The sequence below is a fragment of the Chiloscyllium punctatum genome, chromosome X, assembly GCF_047496795.1.
Source record: "Chiloscyllium punctatum isolate Juve2018m chromosome X, sChiPun1.3, whole genome shotgun sequence".
Classification (NCBI taxonomy): Eukaryota; Metazoa; Chordata; class Chondrichthyes; order Orectolobiformes; family Hemiscylliidae; genus Chiloscyllium; species Chiloscyllium punctatum.
In genome coordinates this window covers 32,097,636-32,125,237 of record NC_092791.1, presented here as the reverse complement: position 1 = coordinate 32,125,237, position 27,602 = coordinate 32,097,636, and the positions used below count along the sequence as shown (strand labels likewise).

The following is a 27,602-nucleotide window of genomic DNA, read 5'->3' as shown; positions in this document are numbered from 1 at the left end:
CAATTTTGAGGTGCAGAGCACGATGAGTAATTGAAGTTTGGCTTTGACATATTCTGCTTCCATCTCTTTAAGACTTTTTAAAAAGTAGCTATGAAGTGCAATTCATGGTGTTGTCACTGAGTCGTGGTGTTAGGTTTAACAAGCAAGCCTGGTCAATTCCTAAAGCTGCTTTTGCTAACTCCTGTCTTTCACCCTATTGCAAACCTTTTGTTCTTGTCTAGCGACCCTTTGATCGAAACCTATTATATTTCCAGTTTAACCTGGTTTTGATGTAAAGTCACAGCTTGAAAAGTTAATTTGGTTTCTATTCATGTGTGCTGCCGTAACCTTCTGGGTATTTCCAGCATTTTCTGTTTGTTTTTTCCTCCTTTTCAGAATTCCATCATTGACAGTAGTCTGCCTTTTGATCTAGAATCCAGTGTTGTTTTTGTTTTGCAGGAACGATTGCCATTCCACGTACCAGATCGAGTGTCATGGTCTCAAATGTGCGAAACCCTCAATATGAAGTTTATGGCAGAAGTACAGTCAACACAGGGCTTGTGCAAAGAGCATTTTGTCTTCCTGGCACAGAAAATCTTTGATGAGCAGAGCTACAGCATGGAGGACTTTACCAACCGTATGGTCTCTTGGTCTCAGTTTAACAAGGTAACAACAACTTGTCTAAAAGTCTGAGTTGTCATGCAGCAATCCTGTTTTGATGTAGCCTAATGTGTTTGGAGTAGTATGATACGAATTGTTACACTAAATTATATTTCACTCTGCCACATACCCCGAATTAGTTTATGGCGAAATTTGAACCACCCCAAAGATGGGAGGAAGATGAGATAAAATGACAGGATGTGGGTTTGCTTTGCAATCCCACTGCTTTTAATTATCTGTCTTCAGCCTTGAAGGCTACCTGAGCCAGAGGAGTGCTTGTATTTAAGTGGCAGGGTCACATCTCAGTAACAACTTCAGCATGATTTTGGCATTTTGACTGCAGGCCCCAACCACAGGCCACTCTGTTTCTAGCCCAGCAGCAAGGATCCAGGCTGAGGTTTTTGGCTTTCTTCTGTACCAGGAGAATCTCTCACTTTGCCCCCATCTGCTGAATTTCCTCCCTGCAATCAACTCATCCTTTCGATACTCCACGCCGCAGAGGCACTTCAGACCCTTCAGGGCAAATAGGCGATCTGCTTCCAAGCAGCAGCATTGTGAAACTTAGAAGTATGTGACCAGTAACCTGGAATGGATTTTGATTAATTGTATGAAAATATCCAGGCCTGTAGTTATTCTCCTCATGTGTCTAGTGATTTTTCAATGACCATGACTCTGTTTTTGATTCCTGCAGGAAAACCTCCCTGGAAGAACCTTTACGTTTTGGCAATGGTTTGATGGTGTGATGGAGCTCACGAAGAAACATCTGAAGGATTACTGGAATAATGGGTAGGAATTTTTAATTGGTGTTAGTTGATTGAGCAGCATGTCTGTGTGGACTGGCAGATGTTAATTTTGGTGTTTGCCTCAAACACCTTTGTTGAAATATAGGTAGTCCTCACTTAAAGCTGTGGTTGTGTTCCTGAGAATCCTATTTTTAAGTGAAATAAGTTTAAAGTAGATTATGGGTTCCCCTGGAATTGATGTTAAACTAGTGCTGGGTTTCAGTTGACACTTGCTTGGGAACGAAGTATAGATGTTGAAACACTTGATCGTATGTGGGCAACACTGCATTACTGGCTGAAATAACTTGGAAAAAATAAAAACGTTGCCAAATATCACAAAAATGTTGTATTCATTTACATAACTCTCTCTCTCTCTTATCACTCCTGAAACTCAGCTCTGTCTGTCTCACTCGCTCTGTCTTTGGTTTGTGTTGAAAGTTCCTTTCCAACATGGTGCTGAGTAGGTCCTAGCATCAAATGACTCCGATGTACATTGACATACAATGTACGTGAAGTGATGGTATTGGGCAATGATGACATAATCAAAAGAAATAATCCTTCAAAATAAAACATTATTCTAATTCTGTGACAGTAAGTGAGGGCAACATTAAATAAGAACTTCCAAACATACACGTCATCCTTAGATATAATAAGTAGATTGGAGCATAATTCTGTACTGGTTTTCAAAACCAAGTCCCTTGAAAGAGGTGAAGAAATGCATTTGAATCTCACTCTGTTTCTCTACTGATCAAATATGAATGTTACGTTGGGCCAGATTGCAGTCTAATCAGTCAGTCATTTTCTTGTTGAAGTATATAATTTTGTTTTCACAATGAGTTGGACATCTTGTAATTTGCAGAGAGATGGTGACATTGTAGCTGTCTCATAAAGGTTCAGGCTATTTTGGATGTTAAGAATGCTAAATGTGCCTGTTTTCAGCTGCTGATATTCAAAATATTGAAGTATTAACAGTTAGAAAAATTTCACTTCCACATTGTCCTACCCAAATATAATGTTGCAAACTAGTATGGGTACAAGAGACTGAAGGATTGTCTGCCTTGGCTTCTTGCTGCTGTTCTGATCTCTGGGGAGGGATTTCCTGAGGAGTGCATTCACTATACTTGCATTTTATTTGCAGGTTAATTCTTGGTTTTGTAAGTAAGCAGTATGCCAACAGACTGCTTAATCAACGAGTAAATGGGACCTTTTTGCTGCGCTTTAGCGACTCTGAGATTGGAGGCATTACAATAGCATGGATTGATGACACTGAGAAAGGTATCACTTTCTGCTTACAACACTTAAAGATTTATAAATTTTAAATATGTATCTATTGAAAAACCTTTGGATATATTTGCTCAGACATTTTGTTTATTTAACCTATTTTTCTAATCAACCTGTTAGGAGATGTAATTCCACATCTCTGGAGCGGGTGGGATTGAGTCCAGGGGTAAGGACAATACCACTGCGTCACAAGAGGGCCCATTCATTTATAATATTGGCTCCTCTATTTGATATATTGCAAATCAAAGTGCATTGTGGGGACTGTTTATGATTTAGATAATTGGGACATTTTGAAATTTAAATTACAGGTCACAGGAATCCAGGAAGAACATGGACTTCCATAACCAAACAAAAAGTACAGAATGTTTAAGAGGTGTTATTAAGCTGGAGGCAGAACTGAAACGAGCCCGCTAGTCCCTGCATCCTCAATTGACACCATGTCTCTGCATCAATTTCAAACTTGCCATATTTGAATTCTCCATGGCCTCATTCCCACCTCTACTACTTCAAGCTCCTCTAGACCTGTCTCTCTGTTGTTCCAACTTTTCCGTCTGTATCCTTTTCTCTCCGTTCTACTATTGGTGGTCGAGCTTAAATGCATATGATCCTGCTGTTCATCTTTGCTACATCTCTCCACTTTCAGAAATAATCTTAAAAGCTACATTTCCAATAAAGCCTTCAGTCATTTTCCCTAACTGTGAGGCACTTTGGAAGTGAATATTCCCAGTTAGCGGTTCCGTTCCTAAAAATAAGTGAATCAACGGTTTCCATGGGAGTCGGCATGAAAGCTGGAGTTGGATTCTGTAGGTGTGTAAGTTGAAATACTTGGCTGAATGAAATTAAGATAAAATATACAAGAAAAATGTAACTTTGTACCTAGAGTACATCCTGTTTGCGTTTGCACTTGCACAGCATTGTGCTCAAATGTTATTGCTCACGTTCCCGTCACCTCTGTGCTTGCTGAACTGTGAACCCTTTTTTCTCTCCTACCAGTGTATTTTCTCTTTCCGATATCAATGGTTATCAATCACTGCTTCTTCAGCCAACCTGCAGGGATTTGCTGGAATTCTCTCCCTCAGCACATCCATTCCTTTAATTGTTGAGTGTGAATTCTGACGCTGTGAAAGCGCTGGGCCTTTTATAATTCATGATCTTTTTTTAAACCTGACAAAACTCATCCTGACTCTTGCAGCTGGTCTTCACTCATGTTGAAACTCTGGCATCAGATCAGGGAAGTCACTTGAAGTCTTGTGCAGCTGGATCCTTGCTATGTACAAAGATGTTGAGCCACAGACGAAGCCACTCTGTGATCATAGTGGTAGAACTGCTGGCTGACAGGAGAGCCGCTTTGTGCTTGGTGCACTCTCAGTGATCGAAACTTTGTGATTGATGCGGGTTGGCAGATCATGAAGGAAACATTTAAAATGCATCTTATGTTTGAAATTGCAGGTCTCATTATTCTCTTTTAACACTAATTAATGTTAAATGGGGCGATGTTATATGAGGCCTGACCTGTATTTTGTGTTGAAAATACAGCTTTGTGTTATCATTGGAAACATTTAAGTGACTCAAGACTAACCAGGTTGCCTTCAGATGAGGTTCCTCCAGATACAGTGCTCGGAAGTGAAGACCCATGCAAAAAATATTTTTGAACTAATTATTAACTTTTTGTTTAACTTCAGGCTCTCTCCCTTTTGAATGTATTTATGCAGTTGATTGGTGTACTTCCTTAAAGATAAGCAAAGCAACAGTATTGCATGGTCCAAATTACTGAGCTGTTTCAATCAAAAAGTTTGTCTTTTTTTTTAACTGAACTGTTTGAGCATGCATTCAAGTGTTGAACTGTACAGACAACAACTTGAAGATGTTTCCCATCCAATGTTTTGCATTGTTTTGGCCTGATTGTGTTCTTTGTTATAGGTGGCAGACAGGTGTTCAATGTTCAGCCTTTCACTACAAAGGATTTAACTATTCGATCGCTGGGAGATCGTGTCCGAGATATTGAACGTTTGCTTCATCTGTATCCCAGCAGACCCAAAGATGAAGCCTTCAAAAAGTACTACACAAGTAGGTACAAAGAGTCTTGTGTTAAGCTGTGTGCAATTGGGTTACAAATCGCTAATTAGTTTACAGTGTGGTTATACTGCAGGGGAATGAGGGCTGCTTTGATATTATTGATGGGAGAACAATGCACAGCTTGCAGCAAACTCAGCACCTCCTGCTCTACATTGTTCAAAGTCCTGCTTAACAAAGATCTGATGGTTACATTTTTGCTATTAAATTTTAAGGGACAATTTTTGTTTGATGCATTACTTGGGTGACAACAGGAGTTGCAAGAACGTAATGCTGGCAGTTGGTACTAAGGATTTTTAACATTGTTCTGGATATAACTTACATCTAGAGCCTCAACCTGAGCTACAAATCTTTTAATGTTGTGTACGAGTTTAAATTGTGAAATATGCAGTTCAAATTGAAAAGTTCCCAGCCTTAAGCAAGGTCTTAACTTGGTGTGGATATTTTCTAATCAACCTATTGGTGATGTTCTTGCCCACCTCTGGAGCATGTGGAACTTGAACTGGGTCTCCTGCCTCGGAGTTAGAGACGTTACCACTGCACCACAAGAACCTCATTTTGACAAGGTGTATACTGATGGGAAGTTGGAATTAGTTAAAGGAGCTGAAGCCAGTTCCCCTCTAACAGGGCCAGGTAGACTGTTAATGTTAGGAGTGTATGAAACTCGCCAACTTCATACTCCAGTGTGACTAGAAATACTGTGCTGGGGGGTGGGGGCAAGAAGGGGGAAAGGTGTATTCCTTTGCCTTTTACTTTTTCTAACAATATCGACCTTCAGGAATTGGCTCTTATAGTACTATCGGCAAAGTTAGTTGGTTATCTGGTAGGCAACTAAGATTTTTTTTCTATTCTTAGGTTCAAAATTTTATAGGAACTAGGGTGATAAAATAAAATAGAAAAACTAAACTAAACGCATAATGGAATATGATAATGAAGTAGCTAGTTCAAACACAGAACAATAGGATTGCTGATGCTTCACAGCCACAACATACAGGAGCTCCTGGATATCCGTTTGATCCAGAACAAACATGTCCACCGGAAATGTTTGAAGTTTGAGCAGTTTCAGCTCAAGTTGAGTTGGAGGCTGAATATAAACCGGGAGGGGGCAGTTACCTAGATCCTTTTGTAACAGGAGGCAGTTGCAATTCTTAACATGGGGTTTTCTGATTTTGGTCAGTGTCCAAAGAGCAGGAGAGTGTGAGACAAGTAAGGGGATCCAGAGGGTGTGAATGCAGGAGCTGTGTCTTTGCAATTGTCCAACACATCCAAGATTCTTTCTGCCTGTTTGAATGAGAGTGGGGACTGCACAGTAGATCAACTAACTGACGATGGAAAGTGGTATAGAAGCATTTAAGGGATGAATGTAGGGACAATATTGTCAGTGATTGATGTCACTCTCAGCAGCAAATAGCATGAGTCCAAATGGTTGTATTGCTGCCCAGTGGAAGGCTTCAGGATATCTCCTTAGGGCTGGAGAGGAACTTGGATTGGAAGGGGAAGATTTAGTCATTGTGCTCCATGTAGGTATCAGTGACCTTGGTAGGACAAAGAATGATGTTCTGCATACTCAGTATGAGAGGCTAAGAACCAAATTAAGAATCTCAAAGGTCTTAATCTTTGATTTTTTTTTTTCCCCTGCATTATCAGCTGAGCCATGCTCAAATTAGCATCTGGCAAATCATTATAATCACTGAAACCTGAAACAAGGAGAAGCAGTCGGCAATTCAGCCCTTTTTATGCCTGCTCCACTGTCAATTTGATATTGTTGATCTTCTATCTCAATGCCATATTCCCACTTTCTCTCCATTCCCCTTGATGCCTTTTAATATCTTAAAAATTGATCAATCTCTTTCTTGAATCTACTCAGTGACCGAATCACAGCCTTGTGTAGTAGCAAATTGTGCAGGTTGGCCACCCTCAGTGAAGAAAAGTTTCCTCACCTCTGTCCTAAATGGCCTACCTTGTATCATGAAACTGTGTCCCCTGGTTCTAGGCTCCCCACCCAGGGGGTTACATCCTTGCTGCATCTAGTCTGACAGCCCTCTTAGAATTTTATACTTTTCAATCAGATGTCCTCTTATCCTTCTAAACTGTAATGAATACAGGTCAAGTTAAACAAATCTCTCTTCATAAGACACTCCTACCATCCCTTGGATCAGCCCAGTGAACCTCCCATTGGCAAGTGTATCCTTTCTTCGGTAGAGAGACCAAAATTGCACTTAACACTCTGGGTGTGGTGTCACCAATGCCCTGTCTATCTGCAGTAAGACATCTCTACTTCTGAGAGAGATTAATGTGTGGCTAGTGCGGAAGTAGTAGTAGTTCGAACATCGAGGGCTGAAGGGCCTGTACTGTGCTATTATGTTCTATGGTTCACAAGGCATTGGCACCGGTATATGGGATCTTTATCACTGGGACAGTCTCTATTTGAACTCAGCTGAGCATGCGTTCTTGCGAGTCTTGTGACTAGGGAAGTAGAGATGATTTTAAACTAAGTAGTGGGAGCAAGGGATTGAATTTGGGAAGATATGGTAAATCAGAGGGTTAGAGATTAGGCAAAAGAGAAAGGTCTTAATACAGGAAATGAGAAACAGACCGTGACAGGAGGGATAAAGAGTACAAACTTAAGAGTAAATCAGCATTTTAAGGCTAAAGGGAAGCAAAGGGCTGTAAGATTATTGGGGTGTGAAAGATGAGCTCATTGAAGCATAGAGCATTCTTAAGAGTCTTGACAGGGTTTAATACTGAGAGGAAGTTTCCTGTCATGGGAGCTTGTAGGACCAGAGCGCACATCCTCAAAGGGGCACCAGTTTAAGACTGAGATGGGGAGGAATTTCTTGAGCTGAGAGTCTTTGGATCTCCTTACCACAGAGAGCTGTGGGGCAGGGTCCTTGTATGTATTTAAGGATGAGATCAATTCCCCAACTGATCAAGAATTGAAGGTTGTGGGGAAAGGGTGGGAAAGTAGACATGAGAACTGTCGGATCAGCCATGATCCTGTTGAATGGAGGAGGGCAGAATGGCCTACCTCTGTTCCTGTTTCTTACAGGTAGGTGGGAAGTTTGAATTTGTGGCTGTACTTCGACCAGTCAATTAAATCTTAGAAATAACAGGATAGATTTGAGAGACCAAATGGTCTACTTTTCCAAGTCTATATATTCTGAGAGTTTCAAAGATGGACCTGATTGGTGCACTCATTGGCTCCATGTGAATCAGACATTCTTGCTGATCAGGGAGGATGGAAAGACCGCTAGCTCCTGCATTGTGTTGGCTGATGGCTCAGTTATTGGAGGAAGTGGAAAGGGAAGCGTAAATAAATGGCAAAATCTGTAGTGTTCCCTTTAAGGATACTGTTTAAGTCAAACCAAATTGTATGGGAGCAACAGGCAGAACAAGCATAGCGCATGTTCTGTATATTAGGTTCTTGAGGATCAATGGTTACAGGGAGAATGGGGATGAGAAACTTTATGAGCCATGATTGAGTGGCAGAGCAGACTCTATGGGCTGAATGGCCTAATTTCTCTAATATCTGCTCCTGTGTATTATGGTCTATTGGCTTATTTAAATTGGCTTGGAAAGCCAATTTAAATATTGAAGTAAAGTTCCTGCCTATTTGTCAGGCCACTAAATTCATGGTCCACTCAAATTAAATCAGTCATGTAAGGTGCCTCAGATGACCCATGGGTGACATTTGTTTCTTGAAGTATATTTGCTTCCTGCCCCAGTTTCTAGCATAAATAAGCAGTAAGTACATGAAAATTGCCTCCTACGTTTCTCAAAAAATTTGATTCAATCTCCACTTGCAATATGGTGAATTTAAATCAGAAGTCAACCAAGTTCCACTGATTCACAAAGTAGGTTATTCATCATTTTTGTTTCAGAAAAGAACTCCATACAAAATGAATGAAAATGTCAGCCATTTCTGGGCCTGTGTGTATGGTGACAAATAGTTGATTTCTCACCCTGTTCATATTCAGTATTTATTGCTTCTGACTTACTTTAAATTATCTTTGTGCCTGTACTGGGTCACACTAAACATATGAATTAGGGGCAAGAATGTGGTTTTTAATTGCAATCAATGGCGATAGGACATGACAGTCAAGACTTTAATCGATGTTGCCAGTTGTTTGGGGAATTATTTTTTGTAAGGATAAAAACATTGAGGAATTTGGTGCAAAGGCAGATAAATGGAGTTGAAATACAGATCAACCTTGTTCAAAATGGAATTACAGAGGGTGCAGAGGGCTTAGTGGGTTACTTGGGCTCCTATGTTTCAACATTCGTTAATGTGATTTTTAAATTGCACTCAGAAATTCAGTCAAATGTATGAATATCACCCCTGTGTGATTTGATAGTGTCTAGTTTAACACTTCAGTGATCAATAGTTTAAAAATCTTTGAAAGACTCTTGGTTTTTGTTGCTGAACATGTTCAGATTAAACCATCAAAGAATCTTGTTTTATTTTCCACAGAGGAAGTGAAGGGAAAAGATGGGTATCTCCATGCTGGAGTAAAAACTACAGTGAATGGGTAAGCAAACACAACCATGTGAGGCCTAATTTGTTGACCTTTGCTAATTTTAGTGAGTGAAGTGTACCTGCCCAGAAAATATAAGTCCAATTGTCTAAATATGCACTCATGACAGGAAACCACGGGTATGCTGCAGAATTATAGGTACACTTCCCATTTCTAACTCTAAGTTAACTAACGTTCAGGAAATATCTACCTTCTCTGCCTCTTGCTGATATTGTCAGCCATCTCCTAAATCCTATGACTTCTGAAGGTATCAATCACTGACCCAGGCCATTTCTGATCACTTCCTACTATCACTCATTACCTACTGAACTTCCTGTTTGCCCCCTGGAATAAATTCTTCTCCCTAAACCATGACTAACGACCTAATCTTTTTGCCTTCCTTTTGTACTGTGATCCTGTTGCAGCTGACCATTTGCTAAACCACACTGTCACCTTTTATCCTTTGACATTACCTCTTATTTTTAAATAAAAATCTTCATAGCTGCCATCCTTGTGGTTCACTCTAATAGGAACAGTAGACCATTTAACCCGACAAGCCTGTTCTATCATGCTAACTGATATCGTAAATCTACACTTCTACTTGAATACTATACTCTTCCCTTTCCAAACTGTTGTCGCCACCCCAGTCAAAAATCCCAGTTCTCAACCATTTCTGTCCTTACAAACTAATGTCATGTTACCAATGTCCTTTTACCTCTAAAGTCTTTGCATGTGTTGTCAGCTCCCCAAATGCACATTTAAATCTTTGATTTTCAGCTCTTACCATATCATCAAAAAGCTTTTTAAGCAAAATTACCATCTACGTTCTGTGTAATTGCATCTGTGTTCCTTCCCTCCCGTGAACACTCTGCAGCTTTTGACACATTGACAGTGAATGGCAGGATTCAATGCTGCTTCTCCATAGGAGCTGTCTTTGATTGCCAGGCTTCTTCTTCCAAATGGCAGAGAATGATTTTACTTTTCCACTCCCAACACCTTTTAGACCTTTAGCTGCTACTGTTATCTTGCCTCCCAGGCGAAGACCATTGTGTCTGTTCCGCTACTCAATTAAATCACAGTTGATAAGGACCTCAATTCCGTGTGCTCTACCTCTTCACTTCACTTTCCCCCCGCACAGCGCCCCCCCCCCCCAAAAAAAACACCTATCTCTATCTCTATCTCTATATCACTCTTCCTCCCACCAGTCTTTGCAGTCTTTTTTAATAAGACAGTTCCAAATTTCCATTATCCTTTGTATGAAAAGATGCTTCCTGACATCAATCCTGAGTATCCTAAACGTTAATTTTAAAATATGCTCCCTTGCTGTGGGCCACCAAAGGCAATTATTTCTCCCAATCTGCTTTATTGAATCTTTTAACTACTGTAACATTTTGACTGCCTGATTCCCCTCTGCTTTCTATGTAAGAAATGTTTCAAGTCTGTAATTTAACTCTGAGAGTTAAGTGCCTGTTATAAATAACTATTAATAGCATCAGCTGAACTTTTCATTGAAATTACGGCCCATAATCATTCCAAAGCTGTTAATTTATTCTTCAGTTGCAAGTCTGCAACAAGTGTAGTCAACAGCATGACTTGATTCATTAGGACATAAGAACCAGGAGTAGGCCGTTTGGCCCATCGAGCCTGCTCTGCCATTCAATAAGGTCATGGCTGATCTTTTTGTGGACTCCGCTCCATTTGCCTGCCTTCTCACCGTATCCCTTAATTCCTTTACTGTTCAAAGAATTATCTACTTTAGCTTTAAAAACATTCAATGAGGAAGGCTCAGCTCTTTCACTGAGCAGGGAATTCCACAGATTCACAACTCTGGGTGAAGAAGTTCCTCCTCCATTCAGTCCGAAATCTGCTCTCCCTAATTTTGAGGCTATGCCTTCAGTTTCTCCTGCCAGTGGGAACATCCCCTCTACTTGTATCTTATCTATTCCGTTCATAACTTTATATGTTACTATAAGATCCCCACCTCATTCCTGTAAATTCTAATGAATATAATCCCAATCTACTCAGCCTCTCCTCATAAACCAACCCCCTCAACTCTGGAATCTACCTCCATGAACCTCCTCTGAACCCCCTTCACTGCCAGTACATCCTTTCTCAAGTAAGGAGACCAAAACTGCACACAGTACTCCAGGAGTGGCCTCACCACTATCCTATACAGCTGTAACATAACCTCCCTGCTTTTAAACACAATCCCGTTAGCAATGAAAGACAAAATTCCATTTGCCTTCCTAATTACCTGTTGCACCTACAGACCAACCTTCTGTGATTCATGCACAAGGACACCCAGCTCCCTCTGTACAGCAGCACGCTGCAATTTCTTACCATCCAAATAATAATCCTTTTTACTGTTATTCCTATCAAAATGGATGACTTCACATTTATCAACATTGTACTCCATCTGCCAGACCTTTGCCCACTCACTTAAACTATCGATGTCCCACTGCAAAGTTTCATAGTCCACTGCACACTTTGCTCTACCACTCATCTTAGTGTCATCGGCAAACTTTGGACACCCCACGTAGTCCCAACACCAAATCATCTATGTAAATTGTAAATAATTGCAGTCCAAACACTGAGCCCTGAGGGACATATTAGTCACTGACCGCCAACCAGAAAAACACTCATTTATCCCCATTCTATGCTTCCAGTTAGTTAAGCAATCCTCTATCCATGTCTGTAACGCCTTGCATCTTTATCTTGTGCAGCAGCCTTTTGTATGGCACCTTGTCAAATGCCTTTTGGAAATCTAGGTACCGCAACTATTGGGTCCCTGTTGTCTACTGTGCTCGTAATGTCTTCATAGAATTCCAGTGGATTAGTTGAGCATGACCTGCTTTTCATATTCGTCTCACCCCTTGAGTCTCTCAATAACCTACTTACCATTTTCCTATGCATAAGTCTTTCCTGTGCCATCAGAGAGAGAGAGAGACTGCTAAATGCTCATTGTTTTTAACGTGTTATTTCAGCGAACAAGCACAAGTGGTGGCACAACCCATGGTACCCTCACCAGTGTCACAGTCGTGTGTGGCATGTACAATGCCTGAAATGCCAGGATGGTCACAGGTTCCATGCAATCCGGGTAACATCAGCTACGATAAGTAAGTATTGAAGTTGTTTATAAGAAATGGTGTTAACAAATTTCGTTGAATTTCCATTGTTGCCACGCATGTTTTTTCTTTCTTCCCCATTTTCCACTAATTCCCTTCTCTTTCTTCTACTAGTTCTCTTCCTTTCACTTTAAGTAATTCTCTCCCCTCGCTTGCACTGGTGTCTGTTTTCTTTCCATAATTTTTAGGAGTTATCTGAGGAGATACTTTTCCTGTTCCTGAGAGACAGCAGTCCTGCCTGCTGAAGGTTAACAGTCAGTTGGCCAGTAAATACTGCAGGGCAACTGTTCTTTCCCCTGTTTCCACCATCCCCTAGTCAGTGAGGGGAAGGGAGGAGTGGGTTGTCTTTGGTGCCCTATTAAATCTAGCCCATCTACACATTTGTCAATGTTGTTGTAAGTGTTTCAGATTCTGGATAAAATATGAACAAATTGCAGAAAGTCGATCACTTTTAGTAGAAGCGCAATTTGCGGTATAATGTTACACTCCAAAAAATAACTATTTAAACAGAATTCAGAGAGCACTTAATTTCAGTTAGCTCCATTCCAGAAAACACTCTTTCCACTAGTTCCTAGCTCCCCACATTTAAATAACTAATTCTCACCCAGTCAGGGGTCAGTTAGCTCAGTTTTAGCTGTTAGTTTGATGGCTGGTTTGAGATGCAGGGAACCACCTAGAGCGTAGGTTCAATTCCTATACTGCCTGAGGTTCCTAAGAAGGTCCTATCTTTTGAACCTCTCCGATCACCTCCCGTCTAATGAGAGCAGCCCTATAGTTTGTTGGACTATGGCGACTTTATCTTTTACTTTCCTTGCCCAGTTAATCTTCATGAGTATATCCAGCACATGTTCTTGCACTCCATTAGGACTCGGGTATTCTTTCAGATCATATCAGATGATATTGTATAAAAGTTTAGGGTCTCCCATTACAATATGTAGTTTGTGTGGTTGTTCAGTAGAGGACTATTGTGATTTGACAGCAGCCTTTGCTTTTAAACTATCTACCTTTTTAAGGTTTATTTAAATCAATATTAGATTAAAATGCAATTATTCTGTCATCTTTTCACAGGGGTGATGTTGCAGTTAACGCTTCCATTTCATTACCTCCCAGTATGATTTTACCAACAAGCCAGAATGAAGACTTTACGAACGCAGTTCAGGGGTCAGTCCTGTTTCTAAAGACTTGACTTTGGTTTGAGAAAGTGTTAGAATTGGGTTTTTCACACTGTCAAGAATCTGAATTTTGTTTATGATCCTTTTGTAACTGCTCTGATATTAATGGAATGCTGAAATTTCCTCTGTAATCCTACATCAAATGAGCAACGAGGCTATGCCTCTCCAACTTGTGCTCTATTTCCTTCTGTGCAACTCACTTGAATTTGATAACCCTGATCTCTTTGGGTGCTCCAGTATTGCTGTTCAGTTTTTGTTGATCAATTAACAAGCAAGTCTCCTGACTTGTATGGATCAATATACAAAGTATTATTAATAGTCACTTGGAAGTACAGAATTTAAGTACTGCTGTAAAAAAAAATGATGTTGCTGAAGCTTTTTGTCTTGTTGTCAGGACAGAATTGCAAGAATACCAAATTTCAATGGGAACAGCAATTACCATGCCTTTGAACTTAGCCCCATTTGCAAACTTAAATTTGGTATCCAATATTTGATGTGAATCTGCAATTGGACACCACTTACTAATCAATCTCAATAGTACTAACAGCCAAATTGAAATCCTTTAATTGGGCTTGCAATATGGCTCACTTCTACATGCTACATATTTATATGCAGGGTTCTGTCCTTCGAAAATAGAATATGTTCTAGCATGGAGCCTTTACAACTAGCCAAAAGCTTGGGAGACTGCCATCCCCAATGACAGTGCGTTTACTAAATGGAGTCAATTTGCCAACTAATCAGTACCTCTTCTCACAGAGTGTAAATTGTTTCCTCTTGCATCTGTCCTGACAAGTCCAAGACAAAATGCTTGGACAGCATGTCTCTCTCAAGTGTTATTGCTTCCTGAGCAAAAAGAAGCTAGTGCTGTTCTTTCACTGCTTTAAGGTACTTGTGCAGCTCCTAGATGTTTTCACAAGTTCCCTTGTTAAAATAACTAACTTCTGTTGATGCCTCCTCTGAATTGAACACCCAAGATCATGAATTCTGTGTGGGTAATCACAGCATTAGCCAATAGTTGATATACAGTGTCATAGTATTTTAAAGATTCAGTAACAAGTTAGACACTTTTTTTCAAGCTATGCTTTCACACTCCAGGTTCTTGGAGTTCACAGCCATGTAGCAAGGCAAACATATTACATGACCTGACTAATACTTTGTCTTTCTTTTGGAAAAGCAACCACCTCGTTACTTCATTTGGAAGTGAGAATGACATGGATGTGAACTTTGATGATGATCAGCAGTTTGTAAGAGGGTGAGCCAAATCAACATATTTAGATCCCTTTTGTTGCAGGTAAAATTTCCTCCGTCCACCACCTTTCAACTTGAACTCCCTCCACCAGCAGCTCATGTTAGCCGCACTGTTTATAAAATGCACTTTAGCAACTTGCCAGTGTTCCTTTGACAATACCTAACAGACCTCTACTACCTCAAAGAACAAGGTCAGCAGATGCATGGGAACAGCATCCCCTCCAAGACTCACTCTATCCTGAATGTCAGGCTCGCTCTTCAATGCAGTGCTCAGGAATACTTATATCTGATTTTATAGCTGCTTGTTTTGTTTTCTCCTGATGTCCTAGCCCTTCTCTCATCCAATCACAAAAAACTGATCATTCATCCTTATGTTGTTTGTAGTATTTTGCTCCATGCAAAGCATATATCATGTCATTTATATAGCAATAACTGCACAATATAATTTACAGTGTATGAAGCATTTTCAGATGTTTCTGAAATATACTGTGTTGTGCCAATGCAATTTTTAACACTGAAAATAAAGCTAAAAGGTGAAAGGATTTATACAGTTGACAAGTTAGATTGGTTGACACATCCTATAAGCCCATTAGCCACCTGTTCATTCATAAATTATTTGCAGCTACATTGTTCAAAATCAATAAGCATGTTGAATTCATCTCACTCAACTTCTGACCTTAGCTGTCAGCTGAATCTCAGTCCTAACCCTATTTTTGTATCGTACCACATCTGTTTAGGGTTCTGGATAGCAAATTATGATTCAATAACTTTACATAGCTTAGTAAAGCTAGAATATTAATTTCAATAGTAAATACAACATATAATTGGAATCAGTGAAGAAATTAATTTGAAACTCTTACTACATGACTCCACTTTTAGAAACAGTAATGTCAATCCTGACTTCTCTTTTTTTCTTTCTCTGCCCCCCAGCGTGGAAAACATTCCGGTGCCCTCGGAGTTTGAGCTGAATGCACTCCTGAATACAGTGGATATGTCTCTAATGAATTCAACTGAGTTTTAAAATGCCTGTGAGTTTCAGAACGAAGATTCTCAAATGCCAAGTTATCCCGGTGGCTGTTTGTCACAAAAAGGATTAATTTTGTCAGTTGTGAACTCTGAATTAAGATTTCTGTTCACTTCTTTTTTTTTGCATTTTCCTGTACAAACTGCAAAATAAGAGCAAACCCAATTTAACCAATGTTAATAGGCAATTTTCTGCTCTTTCCCAGTGAGGAAAGTATCTACCTCTTCTGATGCCTGGGGTCATAGGAATGTTAATGCCACCTTCTCCATTTCAACATGATTTACATGTGGAGATGCTGAGTAGAGGGCAGGCGATTTTGTTCATGGCTGAAGCAAAGCATGGGCACCTTGGATATTTAAAATGGAAATGAAATTGAACATAAATTTTTGTTAGTATAGAAAACTTGGTCAAGTCAAATCTGCTTAAATCCAATATATTAATGAATCCTGTTAGATGTCAGCCGAATTTAGTCCAGAGGGGAGTAAACAAGTTTGTAAAACTGAAAATTGACTCAATGTATTGAGAAGTTGTTGCAGGCTGAGAGCTTGAGATCTGTTAATTTTGTGGTCAAGTAGCTAACACAAGCTAATGTGTTTTATAAGATCGATCAAATCTGCATAATAGTACTGATTACTTATGTTTGTGCAAAAAAAATTGAATTAAGTAGTGCAGATAACACAACAAAGTGAAAATGTAGTACTTGATTGAAATTAACAAGACAATTCAAAGCATTGCAATTTTTCCTAGCCTGAAATAGTTCCCCATCTATTGACAATTACATTGTACCGCAAATAAGCAATTTTTCAAAGTAAATATTGAAAGAATATAGTAGTGTTTGCAATTAATCAAAAATCCAAAATTTCGCATTACCCTGTGTATTTTTAAAAGTTAATCAAGTAAAATTGAGTGCACTAAATTTACTGCCAATCTAGTTTGGGAAGCAGTTTAAGGAATGGGACGTTTAAGGAAATCGTCTGCAGAAGATTGAGGCAATGACCTGGGTCCTCCTTACAGTGATTTGTGATTTCAAATTTTGCAGACTAGTGTTTTTAAGGAAATCTATTTAAGGGGTGAAGGTACCTTTTTTAAAGATCTGTGGTAGTAAATGGATCTTCCAATAGAATTATGGCAATATTCTATAATGCACATTCACTTTGCAGTGTTATTCAAATGGTTACTGTTAAAATTGGTACACCTGTATTAGAAATATTTTCAAGTGCCCTGTTGGAACAGGCTCCTCTGCAAGTTAGGATCCTTTTAGAGACTTAAAGTGCCTCACAACAGACTTGAGGGTTATCGTTGGGAAGGGTCTGACAGGGGTGCCTGAAACCAAATTGACCAAGTGAACAGGTGATGGTCATAGGTTAATGGAGGGAAGGTGTAATCAGTGTGGTTGCATTTTTGTGAAAGTTGAAAAATAAAACTCTGACTAGAAAAATATGTACCTGGACGCTGATAACTAGCATTTAATGTCTAGTTTGTAACCGTGCAAAAGTAATAAAGAGGACAAATGACATTGGATACAGAATTGACTGAGTATAGGAAACGTTTTTTTTCAGACCAGAAAAAGGTTTGTACAAGAGGTCCCCTTGCTTGTCTTGATGTATATAAGTGATATAGACCTTGGGGTACAAGGCACAATTTCCAAATGTGACCATGATACAGAACCTGTATTGTAAACAAAAATGAGGATAATGTAGCACTTCAAAAGGATGTAGACAAATTGGAATGGATGGAGAAGTGGTTTTAATGGCTGAGAAATGTGAAGTGATTTTTTTTTGTTTTACATGGTGTCTCTGCATTTGTTTTACCAAAGGATACAGTTCTGAAGGGAGTGCAGGAGCCGGTGGACCTGGGTGTGTATGTGCAGAAGTTTTGGAAGATGGAGTTTTTCAGCCACACTTAAGGACAGATGTGATGGTATTAGGGAAAAGTGCAAAACAGTTTCTCCAAATTGGTTCCAGGGATGAGGAGCTTGATTTAACATAGATGGATGGGAGAGGTTGGCATTGGTTTTCCTTGGGGAAGAGAAGGTTGAGGAGCAGATTTGAAAGATGTATTCATATTCATGAGGGGCCTGGACAGATTAAATAGGGAAAAAACATTCCCACGTTTGAAAGGAGTGAGAACCAGAGAGCATAGATTGAAGGTAACTAGCAAGAGGAGCAATGGCGATGTGAGAAACCTTTTCACACAGTGAACAGTTAGGATCTGAAATGTATTTCCTGTGTGTGTGGGGAGGCAGGTTCCATCAAGCACTCGAGGGAATTGAATTGTTTTCTGAAAAAGAAGAATATATGGGGTTATGAGGAGGAACTATGAAAATGGCACGACATAAATGAGTCCGTCAGAGAACCACCACAGGCACAGTGGGCCAAAAGGCTGCTGGTGTTGTAATAATTCAATAAATAAGTTATTTGGTTAATGTAATTTACGCACAAATTGGAGCAAAAGGAAAAATCGATCATGAAATTATAAATGGATCATCAGTACCACTCCAATACAGTGTACATTCTAGTCGACTCTACCTGCCCGTTTAATCTTATTACACACACCATGTACACTCTAACCCTACAAAGGCTCACCCTCTAGATTAAATGGGTAGGTAATATTCTGTATAAATCCTTACTCATCCCCAAAGGTAATCCAATCCAGAATAGACATCTATTTTTAACATTTTAGTGATTGAAACTTGGCTTGGCTCCATGAACACTCCCCTTGGTTGCCTTACTCCATATAAACAGTCTGATGCAAAAGCATGATCTTTAAATGTTTCTATTTGTGTTGTTACATTAGCTCTTATGAGTTAGTGTGTTTCAGTTTTGCTTTCTGGGATACTTGCCTTCTTTAGACTTCATGGAAGTAATTCCTTGATTTTTTCCTCGATATAGTATTACAGATTTTTAAATCCATTGTATATATGAAATTATAATCCGAAATGGAACTTTGTAGAGCTTAACTTTAAAAGTCATAAACTAGGTGCTTTTTCACTTTATTATTAATGCAGTTTGACTGTATCTTGTTTTCTGTACCAGTGACGCAACTCATTGTTATGTTTTTTCCATTTCCACTTGCTGTTTTAAGGCATAGAAATTAGAGTGAATAATGTCGGCATGTATAAAAGCTGAGAATAAAAGCCCTAGCTTTTAGAAAATGCAACATGTCTGTCTTTAATTTTCCGTCAAATTAACTTTGAAGAAATATTCCCATCCCTCTACTTGTCCCCTTGTTTTATTCCTGAAGGGGCCCAGTAATGGGGAGACATGAGCAAAGTGGGAATGTCACTGTACTAGTCATTCAGAGACCCAGGTTATTGGGGAACATAAATTCTATGACTGCAGGTGGTGAAATTTGAGTTTAATTCCTATATCTAGAATTTAAACACTAGTCTAATGGTGACAGTGAAGAAGGCATTTGGCATGCTAGCCTTCAGACAGAGCATTAAGTACAGGAGTTTGGACATCATGTTACAACTGTACTAGACATTGAGGCCACATTTGGAGTACTGTGTATAATTCTGGGAATTATAGTGGAAAGGGTGCAGAAAACCTTTATCAGGATATGACTGAGACTGGAGGGTTTGAACTCTAAGAGGAGGCTAGATAAGCTGGAACCTTTTTCCCTGGAGCATAAGAGGCTGAGGGGTGACCTTTCTATGGGTTTATCAAATCATACGGAGCGTGAATAACCAAGGTCTTCTCCCCAGGATATTGGAGTCCAAAACTAGAGGGCATAGGTTTGAGGTGAGAGGAGGAAGATTTAAAAGGGAGCTGAAGAGCAACATTTTTCCACACAGGGTGGTACGCGTGTGGAACAAGCTGCCAGAGGAAGTGGTGGAGGCTGGTACAATTACAACATTTACAACGCATCTGGCTGGGTATATGCTGGCAAATGAGACTAAATAAAAACTGGAAGAACTGTGGATGCTATAAATGGGCAACAAAAACAGAAATTGCTGGAAAAGCTCAGCAGGTCTGGCAGCATCTGTGGAGAGAAGTCCCATTTAAGATTTCAGGTCAAGCGGCCCTTCCTCGGAACTACAGGAGTAGTTCAGTTCAGGAAACCTGGTTGGTTTGGCCGAGTTGGGCTGAAGGGCCTGTTTCCATGATGTATGATTCTAACTCTATATATAAGGTTAGTGCTAAAATCGATATCTTAGACTAGTCAAGTAACAGCCTGATGTAGCCATACTCATGGAATCCTATCTTTATAATGTCCCGAACACCACCACCAACCTCCCTGGATATGTCCTGCCCAACCAGCAGGACAGACCCACCAGAGCTGAGACCATATCTGGGAGCTCTCAACATTGACTCTAGACCCCATGAAGTCTCATGGTATCAGGTCAAGAATGGGCAAGAAAACCTGCAGATTTACCACCAATCACTACACTCTCTGTCACGGTATGTCCTGTCAACAAAAAGCAGGATTAATCAAACCCAGCCCCTCAGGTGAGGGGGATGGGACTTGACATCAAGGCATTTGACTGTGACATCAAGTTCCCTGGAAAAATTGGAATCGAGTGGGGGAAGCTGTCTGTTGGTCAGTGATACCTAACGAAAAGGAAGATGGTTGTGGTTGTTGGGGATCTGTTACTCTTACCAAAGTGAATCACTTCACACCTTACCCACATTGAACTCCATTTGCCACCTTTCTGCCCAGCTCTGCAGCTTATCGAGATCCCGCTGTAACCTGCCACATCCTTCCTCACTGTCAACAACTCCACCAACTTTCGTATCATCCGCAAACTTGCTCACCCAACCTTCTAGCCCCTCCTCCAGGTCAATTATAAAAATGACAAACAGCAATGGTCCCAAATCAGATCCTTGCAGAACACCACTAGTAACTGCACTCCAAGATGAACCTTTACCATCAACTACTACCCTCTGTCTTCTTCCAGCCAGCCAATTCCTAATCCAAACCTCCAACTCTCCCTCAATGCCATACCTCCATATTTTTTGCAGTAGCCTACCACGGGGAACCTTATCAAACGCCTTACTAAAATCCATATACACCATATCTACTGCTTTACCTTAGTCACCTTCTCAAAGAATTCAATAAGGTTTGTGAGGCATGATCTGCCCTTCACAAAACCATGCTGACTATCCTTGATTACATTATTCCTATCCAGCTGTTCATAAATCCTATCCCTTACAATTCTCTCTAAGACTTTGCCCACAACAGAGGTGAGGCTCACCGGCCTATCGTTACTAGGGTTATCCCTACTCCCCTTCTTGAACAAGGGAACCACGTTTGCTATCCTCCAGTCTTCTGGCACTATTCCTGTAGACATTGAGGACATAAAAATCAAGGCCAATGGCTCTGCAATCTCCTCCCTTGCTTCCCAGAGAATCGTAGGATAAATGCCATCAGGCCCAGAGGACTTATCTATTTTCACCCTTTCCAGAATTTCCAACACCTCTTCCCTACATACCTTAAAGCCGTCCATTCTAATTAATTGTGACTCAGTATTCACATTGGCAACAATGTCCTGTTCCTGAGTGAATACTGACGAAAAGTATTCATTCAGTGTCTCCCCAATCTCTTCAGCCTCCACACGCAACTTCCCACTACTATCCTTGACTGGACCTATTCCTACCCTAGTCATTCTTTTATTCCTGACATACCTATAGAAAGCCTTTGGGTTTTCCCTAATCCTACCAACTAAGGACTGTTCTCGTCCCCTCCTTGCTGCTCTTAGCTCTCTCTCTTCAGATCCTTCCTGGCTACCTTATAACTCTCGATTGCCCCAATTGAACCTTCACGCCTCATCTTTACATAGGCCGCCCTCTTCCCTTTAACAAGGGATTCCAATTCCTTATTGAACCACAGCTCCCTCACACGACCCTTTCCTCCCTGCCTGACAGGTACATACTTATCAAGGACACTCAATAGTTGCTCCTTGAACAAGCTCCACATATTGATTGCGCCCTTGCCTTGAAGCCTACTTTTCCAAGCCACGCATCCTAAGTCGTGCCTCACCGCATCATAATTTCCCTGCCCCCAGCTATAACTCTTGCCCTGCAGTGCACACTTCTCCCTCTCCATCACTAGAGTAAAAGTCACCGAATTGTGGTCACTGTCCCCAAAGTGCTCACCTACCTCCAATTCTAACACCTGGCCTGGTTCGTTACCCAGAACCAAATCCAGTATAGCCTCACCTCTTGTTATACACGTCTAGAGCTGATAGGTCTGAAACCGTCTGTGTCCATATACAGCAAGACATGGACAACATCCAGGTTTGGGCTGAGAAGTGGCTTGAATGTTATTTGTTACCTAAGTGCCAGGCAATGACCATTTCCAACAAGCAAGTTTCCAACCACTGCCCCTTGACATTCAATAGCATTATCATTGCTGAATCACCCACTATTCAACTTCCTGGGGATTATCATTGACCAGAAACTCAATAGACCAGTCTTATCCATACTGTGGGTACACGTCAGTTGAGAGGCCAGGAATACTGTTGCAAAGGACTCTCTCACTGAAGGTAAAAACAATGACTGCAGATGCTGAAAATCAAATACTGGATTAGTGGTGCTGGAAGAGCACAGCAGTTCAGGCAGCATCCAACGAGCAGCGAAATCAACGTTTCGGGCAAAAGCCCTTCATCAGGAATAAAGGCAGTGAGCCTGAAGCATGGAGAGATAAGCTAGAGGAGGGTGGGGGTGGGGAGAGAGTAGCATAGAGTACAATGGGTGAGTGGGGGAGGAGATGAAGGTGATAGGTCAAGGAGGAGAGGGTGGAGTGGATAGGTGGAAAAGAAGATAGGCAGGTCGGACAAGTCAAGGAGACAGTAACTGAGCTGGAAGTTTGAAACTAGGATGAGGTGGGGTAAGGGGAAATGAGGAAGCTGTTGAAGTCCACATTGATGCCCTGGGGTTGAAGTGTTCCGAGGCGGAAGATGAGGCGTTCTTCCTCCAGGCGTCGGGTGGTGAGGGAGCGGCGGTGAAGGAGGCCCAGGACCTTCATGTCCTCGGCAGAGTGGGAGGGGGAGTTGAAATGTTGGGCCACGGGGCGGTTTGGTTGATTGGTGCGGGTGTCTCGGAGATGTTCCCTAAAGCGCTCTGCTAGGAGGCGCCCAGTCTCCCCAATGTAGAGGAGACCACATCGGGAGCAACGGATACAATAAATGATATTAGTGGATGTGCAGGTGAAACTTTGATGGATGTGGAAGGCTCCTTTAGGGCCTTGGATAGAGGTGAGGGAGGAGGTGTGGGCACAGGTTTTACAGTTCCTGCGGTGGCAGGGGAAAGTGCCAGAATGGGAGGGTGGGTCGTAGGGGGGTGTGGACCTGACCAGGTAGTCACGGAGGGAACGGTCTTTGCGGAAGGCGGAAAGGGGTGGGGAGGGAAATATATCCCTGGTGGTGGGGTCTTTTTGGAGGTGGCGGAAATGTCGGTGGATGATTTGGTTGATGCGAAGGTTTGTAGGGTGGAAGGTGAGCACCAGGGGCGTTCTGTCCTTGTTACGGTTGGAGGGGTGGGGTCTGAGGGCGGAGGTGCGGGATGTGGACGAGATGCGTTGGAGGGCATCTTTAACCACGTGGGAAGGGAAATTGCGGTCTCTGAAGAAGGAGGCCATCTGGTGTGTCCTATGGTGGAACTGGTCCTCCTGGAAGCAGATACGGCGGAGGCGGAGAAATTGGGAATACGGGATGGCATTTTTGCAAGAGATAGGGTGGGAAGAGGTGTAATCCAGGTAGCTATGGGAGTCAGTGGGTTTGTAAAAAATGTCAGTGTCAAGTCGGTCGTCACTAATGGAGATGGAGAGGTCCAGGAAGGGGAGCGAGGTGTCAGAGATGATCCAGGTAAATTTAAGGTCAGGGTGGAATGTGTTGGTGAAGTTGATGAATTGCTCAACCTCCTCACGGGAGCACAACGTGGTGCCAATGCAGTCATCAATGTAGCGGAGGAAGAGGTGGGGAGTGGTGCCGGTGTAATTACGGAAGATCAACTGTTCTACATAGCCAACAAAGAGACAGGCATAGCTGGGGCCCATACGTGTGCCCATGGCTACACCTTTGGTCTGGAGGAAGTGGGAGGATTCAAAGGAGAAATTGTTAAGGGTGAGGACCAGTTCGGCCAAACGAATGAGAGTGTCAGTGGAAGGGTACTGTTGGGGACGTCTGGAGAGGAAAAAACGGAGGGCTTGGAGGCCCTGGTCATGGCGGATGGAGGTGTAGAGGGATTGGATATCCATGGTGAAGATAAGGCGTTGGGGGCCAGGGAAACGGAAGTCTTGGAGGAGGTGGAGGGCGTGGGTGGTGTCTCGAACGTATGTGGGGAGTTCCTGGACTAGGGGGGATAGGACAGTGTCAAGGTAGGTAGAGATGAGTTCAGTGGGGCAGGAGCATGCTGAGACAATGGGTCGGCCAGGGTGGTCAGGCTTGTGGATCTTGGGAAGGAGGTAGAACCGGGCAGTGCGGGGTTCCCGGACTATGAGGTTGGAAGCTGTGGGTGGGAGATCTCCTGAGGTGATGAGGTTCTGTATGGTCTGGGAGATGATGGTTTGGTGATGGGGGGTGGGGTCATGGTCGAGGGAGCAGTAGGAAGAGGTGTCCTCGAGTTGACGTTTGGCTTCAGCGGTGTAGAGGTCAGTGCGCCAGACTACCACTGCGCCCCCTTTATCCGCTGGCTTGATGGTGAGGTTGGGATTGGAGCAGAGGGATTGGAGGGCTGCGCGTTGTGAGGGTGAGAGGTTGGAGTGGGGGAGGGGGGACGACAGGTTGAGGCGGTTAATGTCCCGGCGGCAGTTGGAAATGAAGAGGTCGAGGGCAGGTAATAGGCCAGCGCGGGGTGTCCAGGTGGATGCAGTGTGTTGGAGGTGGGCGAAGGGGTCTTCGGAAGGTGGGCGGGAGTCCTGATTGTGAAAGTAAGCTCGGAGGCGGAGGCGACAGAAGAATTGTTCGATGTCACGTCGTGTATTAAATTCATTGATGCGTGGACGGAGGGGGATGAAGGTGAGTCCTTTGCTGAGGACTGATCGTTCGTCCTCAGTGAATGGGAGGTCTGGAGGGATGGTGAAAACTCGGCAGGGCCGGGAGCTGGGATCTGGTGTGGGTGTGGAGCTGGGAGTGGGGTCGGAGCCAGTACCAGGAGTGGGTGTGATGGTGGGGGGAATGGGGGTGGAGGCATGAGCAGGGGTAATGTTGCCCTCGGGGTTCTGGGGGGTGGGGATAGTGACTGTGGGGGCCGTGTCAGCAAAATGCAGGTGAGTGGCGCTGGTGGGGGCGGAAGTGGTGGTGATCATGGCAGTAGGGGTGGCGGGAGTCACTGAGCGTGTGGCATCAGCGATGATGTGAGGGGCGGAAGTGGCTGTGGGAGTGGCCGTGATGTGGGCGGAAGTGACATCATCACTCAGCGTGGGGGTGGTAGCTGCGTCAGCCGCATGGCTAATGGCGTTTCCGAGGCCAGGGGAATCTTCTGGAATGTTTGAGGAGCGCTGGTTATGGAGGTGGGTGGATAAAAGTTTGTTGTACTTACAGTTTTTGATGTTTGAGATGGAATTGAAATACTGTTTGTTGAGAGTATGAATTCTCCTGAGGATGTAGTACAGAGTGGGTCCTTTGCAATTCTGAGAGAGTGTGGCCCTCAGCTGAGGCAGGGCTGACTGTAGCCTATCCACCATCTAAAAAGAACCAGTCGAGACTGTGACTACTGCTTGCAAGTTCCCCTCCAAGCCCCACACCATCCTGACTTGGAATTTTTTATTCACTAGTGGGACATGGGCATCGCAGGATGGCCCAGTATTTATTGCCCATCCCTAGTTGCCCCTTGAAGGTGGGTGTGAGCCGCCATATTGAACCGCTGCAGTCCACCTGCTGTAGGTTGACCCACAATGCCCTTGGGGAGGGAATTCCAGGACTTTGACCCAGTGACACTGAAGGAATGATATATTTCCACGTCAGGCTGGTGAGTGGCTCAGAGGGGAACTTGCAGGGGGTGATGTCCCCATGTATCTGCTGCCCTCCTTCTGGATGGAAGTGGTTGTGAGTTTGGAAGGTGATGTCTGAGGAGGCTTGGTGTCGCTGAGTTAAAATCCTGTTGTTCTCTTCTGAGCTTCACTGTGGGTGTCCCTACACCGCGTGGAATGTAGTGGTTAAGGTGCCACCTTCCGGGAATTGGGGTTGAGTAATAAATGCTGACCTAATCAGTGGCACCTACATCCTATGAACAGCTTCTTGAAAATCCGATCATTCAAGTCCCCATTAGAAAGAAATTAGAAACACCTTCTATTTATAGAGCACCTTTTCACAACCTCCAGTTGTGAAATGTTTTTTAAACAATTAATTGCACTTGAAATGTAGTCAGTTACAATGGAAATAAATGGCAGCTCATTTTTGCACAACAACTTCCTACAAGCAGCAATGTGTTAATGATCATGTAATCTATTTTAGTTAGTTGAGTGATAAGTATTTGCCCAGGTTACTAAGGAGAATTCCCCAGCTTTTCTTCCAAGATAACTACAGAAGGACATTCATATTACCCTCGACAGGTGGATCCTTGATGCAACATATCATTTGAAAAATGTGACCACCTTCAGTACAAAGTTAAAAAAATGGCTGATCCCATTGTGAAAGGCAGTGACCACATCTGCAGCAAGTGTTGGTTGCTGGAAGAACTCCGGATCAGAGTTGATGATCTGGAATCTGAGCTTCAAACACTGCGGCATATCCGGGAGGGGGAGAGTTACCTGGACGCTTTGTTTCAGGAGGCAGTCACACCTGGGAGATTAATTAATTCCCACTCAGCTAGTGATCAGGCACAAAAGAGTGTGACTGTAAGTGAGGCAGGTAGGGGGACCCAGAGTTCAGGAGTGGAGGAGCCTCAGCCCTTGACCTTGTCCAACAGGTACGAGATTCTTGCTCCCTGTTCGGATGAGGAAAAGGGCTCTGGACAGGATGAGCCAACTGACCAAGGCACCATGGTGCAGAAGGCCATTCAAGAGGGGGGAGCTAATAGACAGGTAGTGGTTATAGGGGATTCTATAATTAGGGGGACAGATAGTATCCTTTGCAAGCCGGATCGGGAGTCTCGCATGGTGTGTTGCCTGCCCGGTGCCAGGGTGCGAGACATCTCTGACCGGCTTGAAAGGATATTGGAGCGGGAGGGGGAGGATCCAGTTGTTGTGGTCCACGTTGGTACCAACAACATAGGCAAGACTAGGGTGGAGGACCTGTTTGGGCATTACGAAGCACTAGGCAGGAAATTGAAGCACAGGTCCTCAAGGGTCATAATCTCCGGATTACTGCCCGAGCCACGTGCCAATTGGCATAGGGACAAGAAAATTAGGCAAGTAAACACGTGGCTAAGGGATTGGTGTGGGAAAGAGGGATTCCACTTCATGGGGCACTGGCATCAGTTTTGGAACAGGGGGGATCTGTACCGTTGGGACGGTCTCCACCTGAACCGATCAGGTACCAATGTTCTGGCGAAGAGGATAAATAGGGTGGTCAGTAGGACTTTAAACTTCTGAGTTGGGGGGAAGGGAAAGTGAAAGCAACAGGGAGTATGGAGGTAAATGGAAAGATAAGCAGCAGGATAGCATGTTTCCAGGCGGATTTAAAATTGAGGCAGACTGAGAATGCAGAAAAAAGCAAGGATAACTTAGGACATATGACTTACAACATCTCTAATAAGGAAGTTAGCATTAAGGCACTTTACCTGAATGCTCGTAGCATTCATAACAAAGCCGATGAATTAATGGCACAGATAATAGTGAATGATTATGATGTAGTAGGCATC

The 27,602-nt window shown here is 42.6% G+C and overlaps 1 protein-coding gene across 5 annotated transcripts in view; it reads left to right on the top strand.

The window, feature by feature from the left end:
- LOC140471110 (signal transducer and activator of transcription 5B-like) overlaps positions 1-19,012 on the top strand; it is a 134,436-nt gene extending 115,424 nt beyond the window's left edge. For all 5 annotated transcript variants that reach the window (XM_072566995.1, XM_072566994.1, XM_072566992.1 and 2 more), the window contains 9 exons: positions 439-645; positions 1,331-1,425; positions 2,560-2,696; positions 4,623-4,769; positions 9,247-9,304; positions 12,274-12,405; positions 13,483-13,575; positions 14,761-14,838; positions 15,765-19,012. In XM_072566995.1, coding sequence (XP_072423096.1) covers positions 439-645; positions 1,331-1,425; positions 2,560-2,696; positions 4,623-4,769; positions 9,247-9,304; positions 12,274-12,405; positions 13,483-13,575; positions 14,761-14,838; positions 15,765-15,855 — 1,038 coding nt within the window. In that variant the 3' untranslated portion in view covers positions 15,856-19,012. The remainder of the gene's footprint in view (positions 1-438; positions 646-1,330; positions 1,426-2,559; positions 2,697-4,622; positions 4,770-9,246; positions 9,305-12,273; positions 12,406-13,482; positions 13,576-14,760; positions 14,839-15,764) is intronic.
- The last annotated feature ends 8,590 nt before the right edge of the window (positions 19,013-27,602 follow it).